This window comes from Lolium perenne, chromosome 1 (genome assembly GCF_019359855.2).
Source record: "Lolium perenne isolate Kyuss_39 chromosome 1, Kyuss_2.0, whole genome shotgun sequence".
In the NCBI taxonomy this organism is placed as follows: domain Eukaryota; kingdom Viridiplantae; phylum Streptophyta; class Magnoliopsida; order Poales; family Poaceae; genus Lolium; species Lolium perenne.
The window spans coordinates 244,610,256-244,616,579 of NC_067244.2; the positions used below are offsets into that span (position 1 = coordinate 244,610,256).

At 48.3% G+C, this 6,324-nt stretch overlaps 2 protein-coding genes across 2 annotated transcripts; both read right to left on the reverse strand.

Annotated features, from left to right (window-relative positions):
* Positions 1 to 849: 849 nt before the first annotated feature.
* LOC127327469 (beta-1,3-galactosyltransferase pvg3) lies at positions 850 to 2,258 on the reverse strand. Its single transcript, XM_051354239.2, has one exon. It carries the CDS (start codon positions 2,076 to 2,078, stop codon positions 1,050 to 1,052), a length of 1,029 nt encoding a protein of 342 aa, XP_051210199.1. The 5' UTR covers positions 2,079 to 2,258; the 3' UTR covers positions 850 to 1,049.
* An 805-nt stretch (positions 2,259 to 3,063) lies between these two features.
* Positions 3,064 to 5,498, reverse strand: LOC127327470 (small ribosomal subunit protein RACK1z). Its single transcript, XM_051354240.1, has 2 exons — positions 4,528 to 5,498; positions 3,064 to 3,452 (listed from the first exon to the last, which is right to left on the reverse strand). Exons 1-2 carry the CDS (start codon positions 5,416 to 5,418, stop codon positions 3,342 to 3,344), a joined length of 1,002 nt encoding a protein of 333 aa, XP_051210200.1. The 5' UTR covers positions 5,419 to 5,498; the 3' UTR covers positions 3,064 to 3,341.
* Between the last annotated feature and the right edge of the window lie 826 nt (positions 5,499 to 6,324).

The window sequence follows — 6,324 nt, forward strand, 5'->3', positions numbered from 1 at the left end:
TTGGCACGAAATTCAAAACTATGGACGGTGGTAGTACCGGTACGCCACATACAATGGATGTATTTTTTGCCTTTTACAATCCGCATGACGTTGCTTTTGGAACTAGGTATGCGGTGTGCGGTCTACAAACTCATCCCCGTAGAAACAATCGAAATAGAATACCAATAATCCTCCACCTACGGGGGGCTCTGCTTACAGATTCTGCTTACGGACAAAGCGTGGCCTGATGCAGTTGGTTAATTTTCTAGCAAATCACAGCAACACGTCATTCCGTAAGCCCATTCCGTAGATAAAGTACCCGTAGATGTAGGACAGGGTGTTTCTACACCCGGGTGCATATGCACCCTTTATTTGAAATGCATATTAAACATATTTTAAAATGTTAGAAAAATACAAATAAAAAATCCCCGTGTATACCTTGACATATTACATGCTTACAAAGTTGTTTCAGCAAAAACCGATATGTCTCGTGCCTTGTGCAAAAAAGACAAATATTTGGTGCTAAAATAGTCTATTTTTTGAGGCATTATTTGTCTTTTTTACACAGGGTAGAAAAATTGTTGGTTTTATGTGAAACTTTACGTGCAGACATAGAACATGTCCCTCTATATGCTAAATTTTTTTACTAAATTTTTTATGTTTTGGAAATATGTTTTATACATACCAGGTGCATATGCACCCGGGATCAGATTTGGTTTTCACGTAGATGTAGCATTACTTATAAAATACCATCCCTTCTGTCACGCCTTTGGCGTGCCCTCGAAGGAAAAAAAAATACCATCCCTCTCAATCCGACGTATCACTCGCATCAAAAGTCCATTGCAACTTGAAAGTTTGAAACATATCGACTGAACAAATATATATCCACTTTTTTTTAGAATCAAATATATATCCACACATGGACAGGTCAATTTATCCTCCTTTTTGTCAAACCAACCCCGACAAAACAAATCAACGCACGCTTCCCTACCTACGACAGCCCGACTGGGTCGAACCAATGGAGCCAGAATCCAAAACGAAGAACGTTCCATGGAAACGATTAAGATCAATCATGGCACTGATGGCAGGTGGTACAGTCCGGACGTCGGGAGCGCGGCGGTGGCGTTGAAGTAGGCGAGCGTCTCGGCCCACCGCTTGTCGTCCTTGAGCATGTGCACGGCGATGGTGTCCGGGTGGAAGTCGCGGCGGAAGCAGTTGACCGGGGAGTCGCCCCTGTAGTTGTACATCCTGGGCGCGCCGTCGTACCGGTTCTTGGCCTTGCCGGCGACGTTGAGCCACCGGCCCGTCCACATGTCCTCCGGCCCGACGTGGTCGCGGCGGCTGGTCTCCGACGTGGCCACCCACGCCACCAGGTCCCACGACAGCACGTACCCCATCCCGGACATGAATGGCGGGAACGGGTAGAAGTTCTCGGTGTCGCACGGCATCACCAGGCCCAGGTACGCGTCCTCCCGCGCCGCCGCGCTCAGCCATGAGGTGAGCGCCGGGAGCCGGAGGTACGTGTCGTCGTCGGCCTTCATCACGTAGTCGTAGGTGCCGTTGGGGAAGGCGCGCGCGACGGTGGAGAAGAAGTCGTACGTCTTGCCGCCGTCCATGTTCTCGGCGCAGTTGAGGAGGAGGATGTCGTTGTAGCGCATGGCCTCGAGGGAGACGAGCACGGCGTCGACCGGGGAGGTGACGTTGCAGAGGACGAAGCGCACGTCGACGGCGGCGGCGAGGGCGGGGTGTTCCCGGACCTGGAGCGCGTACACGGTCCGGAGCAGGTTGCGTCGCTCGTACTTGGCCGGCATCGTCTGGATGCCGATGAGCACGCGCGCGCCTGGGTGCTCATCGGGTGACACACCCGGCGTGTCGGCCCTCTGCATCGTGACTGGCGCCGCGCCATGGAGGTCAGTCGGGGTGCCGGGGCAGCCGCCGCCACCTGAGAAGAAGGACTGCAGGCGGAAGTCGTTGGGGTGGACGACGAAGACGGTGAGCGCGAGGAAGCCGGCGCCGAGGACGAGGAGCAGGAGATGGGTGGCGGTGACCGGCGAGCCGGTGGCGCCCAAGCCCAGCTGCTTGTACATGGACGAAGACATGGCGGCTTTGGCGGCAGCAAACTATCTTGCTCACCAGGAAAAGACGGGAAGGATTAGGTGCACCGGTGGTGCAATGCTTAGATGGCCGCTGCTTGCTTCTACTGCTAGCACATTATTACGACTGAAAAACTGAACAGGTATGGGTGGCGAATTGGTCGTGACACGTTTTGGTCTGACGGCAAAGTTGCGTGATGGGTTATCTTGTGAAGAGATTTTGAATTAGCCTCGTCAAATTTGCGTCATGGAATGGATTATAATGGAATTAAAATGGGAGAGGTTAGGTTCAAGAGCGACCGCGACGGATTGTTGAATTAATGGAGGATGCCTGATTGTGACAAATCAAACCCAAGTAGCATAAGATCAAACCAAGCATAGCGATGCTACATGCTTTGACAGGAACACAACAGGCGAAAGTTCAAAGGAGGACACTAACAACAGGGTAACTAACTGCTACTCCAGATGATGATCGATAGTCCTCGGTAGATTATTATACTCCGTACAAAAATCACAATCCAAAATTGGAGAACTCAGCAATTTAAGCATACAAAATAAAACGGTGGCTCAAGCTCAAAGTAGTAGATAAATGTTCATCAGAACGGCCAAAATACAATAGATTTGACCAGCAACGCTCCTAAGAATTTCACCCAGAAAAGTAAGTGGCAACACACCTGAAAGCATTTCGAGAGAGCAAACTTGAAAGAGATCGAAGATCAACCAGGAAATGTAGGACCACCGGCAAACTTGAAAGAGATCAGCAACAGTTCTCTCAGAAATGAAAGAGAACTGGAGGGAAATTTTGGAGAAAAATTCAACACTGTAAAAAGCGACTGTGGAAGTAATACAAGTCAGTGAAAAATATTAGCATGAGCGTGATCTAAGGAAGCACAAGACAATGAGAAAATTTCAGCTTAGGTCACAGAGAGCATCACACATAGTAACTCCTCCTTGAACGCACACAACCAACATTAGGTACTCGCAATCAGGATTCCAGCACCAAGAGTTTTGCATGGCTAAATAGTAGAGTATATTTGAAGCAATAATCAAAACAAAACAATGGTGAGATAGCTGATTCTCTTCCATATTACTGATGAATAATGTGCTCATCAACAAACCTAAGCATAATATATAAAAAATAGAACAGTGACTCAAGCTCAAAGTACCAGGCAGATAATGTGCCTCAGAACAGCCAAAAACTTGACGGGCATTACAACCGTTTGACCAGCAAGGCTCCTAAGCAATACCCCTCGACAGACTTCCCGTTATCTAGTAGCCGTACCCAGTTTGGATCTTGAAGACCCTGATGGTTCCATCAGTGTATCCTGTGTAGAGGGTGCTTCCGTCCGCGCTCCAGCTCAAGCTTGTGCAGTAAAGCAGCTACACAGATATACCACAGTAGTTAGTACAAAATACCAGTGTTAAAGAGGACAAGTTATAATAGTGGAACTAAGATGCGTCAACATAGATACAACTGATGAAAGAATTATAAATAGAGCAGTCTATGTAGCATAATAGAGCGGAAAACATAATTTTATAGGTGATCAGAAATTATGTTGATTGCCAAGATAAAGCTACAATACAAAACATAATTAGTTAACTGCTCTCAATAGAGTCAGAGAGAAAACTATGCATATTCAGTAAAACAGGATTACCGTTTGTTCATTGCACAACAATGTTCGACCACATCAATATGAAACAATAATCAGGAGTGCAAAACATACGAATTTTATATGTCTATCCTTACACAGTTGACACCTCTGCATCAACAACAGAGCTAAAACATGCAAACTATGTTACCAGACCTATAAAGCCCAGGCTAATAGATAACATGATATCTATCGGTGGATAATGGAGCTATAACATACAAACAATGTAATTAGCCTTTGCACCACAGGCTAATAACTGAAAATGATGGTACCTATCCGCTCATAACTTTAGATCAATAGCTATCAACAATAGGCCGTTAAAATGTACAAGAAGCAAGAACAAGGTTCAACCAATACCAATACAAGAAGTAAGAACAAGGTTATACTCCTGTAAAAATAATAGGTCCTACTAATGAGGTTCAACGCTAATGAAAGATTGACCAACAGATCAATAATAGTCTTTAAACCAGTGAAATGGCAAAACCTACACATTGATAGCCTCCCAAGTAAGGTCACCTTACATTATATTACGCAACACAAACATGAATGTCCACCTTATATTACATTACACAACAGACAACACAAACAAGAATGTTACAAACTAATGATGAATATGTAATGAATGAAAATGAACTATCCATAAATCATGAATTAGATTTGTACTATTAACTAATATACACTCTGCTATGCTACATTTTATCACCATGAACAAATGTCTATAGCACAATAAATCCACAATGCATTGCATATCAAAAACAGAACCATAATCAGACACCACAACCGATCTAACAAGTAGGATGACGTACCGAGTTCTTGGAGACCTGGACCTCTGGCTTGAGGTCCTGCACGACGTGCTTGGACTCCAGGTCCCAGATCTTGACAGAGTCCTCTGTCGCAGCACAGAGCCAGTAGCGGTTGGGTGAGAAGCAGAGCGAGTGGATGATGGAGCCGGCTTCCAGCTGGTAGAGCCTCTTCCCCTCGGACAGGTCCCAGAGCAGCGTGACGCCGTCCTTGCCGCCCGAGGCGCACAGGGAACCGTCGGGGCTGACGGCGACGGCATTGACGTAGCCACCGTGTCCCGCGAGCGTGTGGCGGATCTTGCAGTTGGTAAGGTTCCAGACCTTGACGGTCTTGTCCCAGGAGCCGGAGACGATGGTGGGCTGGAAGGTGTTGGGGGAGAACCTGACGCAGGAGACCCATCCAGTGTGTCCCTCGCCGCCGCCGAGGTCGCCGCCGATGGTGTACTTGCACTCACCGAGGGTGTTCCAGAGCTTGATGGTGGTGTCCCTGGACGCGGAGACGATCTGGCGGTTGTCGACGGAGAAGGCGACGGAGATGACGTCCTTGGAGTGGCCGACGAAGCGGCGAGTGGTGAGGCCGGTGGAGAGGTCCCAGAGGCGGAGCTCGCCGTCCCAGGATCCGGAGAGCGCGAACTGGCCGTCGGAGCTGAGGACGACGTCCTGGACGAAGTGGCTGTGGCCGGTGAGGCGGCGGAAGGGCGGGGCGTACTCGATGGGGGCCGAGCCGTCGGGGGGGCAGGGGGCCGGGTTGGTGAGGTCCCAGACCAGCACCGACTTGTCGCGGGAGGCGGAGACGATGTACGGCGAGTTGTCGATCGGCGCGGCGATCGCGGTCACCACGTCGTTGTGGCCGCGCATCGTGCCCACCTGGACGAGCGACTCCTGCGCGTTCGCCATGGTCGCCAAGGGGGAGCTCGGGAGCGGGAGGTGGCGGCGGCGGCGGCGGCGAAGGGGGAGGCCTAGGAGAGAAGAGGCCGCAGATGGAACGTGGAGGATTTTATAGTCAGGAGATGTTGCGGCTAGGGTTTTGCAGGGCCAGAGATGTGGCGATTGGAAGTTGGACCGAAAGATCACGGCCGTCCGTTGCGATCATGCCATTCTTCAAAAATATTACATACTCCATCCTCTCTCTCCGTCCGCGAATAAGTGTACATCTAAGAAAGATTAGACAATTTTATTTTATAAATTTTCGTTCCACTAATTGAAGGAGAGAAATGATGATTTGTGATTGAGGTGAAGGAGAGGAATGAGGATTGGAGGATAGAACTGGGAGTGATTACGATGAGCTAATTGCATTAATTAATTGCATTGGTAGTATATAGATGTACATTTTTGTGCGACAAATTTTAAACCTAAAAATACACTTATTTGAAAACAGAGAGTGTAGATAGATAGTATTATAAACTAACACAAAATATGTGCCTTGCTACGGCTACACGGGTTTAAATTTAATCATCAATTTCATCTAAATAACATGAAGCCCTTTATTGACATTTATTAACCACTTTAACCTTTGGTTTGTCAAATGGAACTCCGCCGCCTCAAGGTACGGTTTTCATTAACTGTGATGCACCTTTATTCTCTTCTTCACGTCGGATGGGATTAAGCGTCGTGATCCGGAACCACATAGGAGAACGTGTCACTGCTTGCAGTGAACTCCATGATGAGGTCACGACGTCGGAGTTAGCTGAAGCGTTGGCATTGCGCCGTGCGCTGTCCCTCACCGGCGACGAAGGTTTTGGCAGAATAATGATGGTCTCGCACTGTCTTTCTCTGATCCAACGGGTGAACTCTTCCACCATG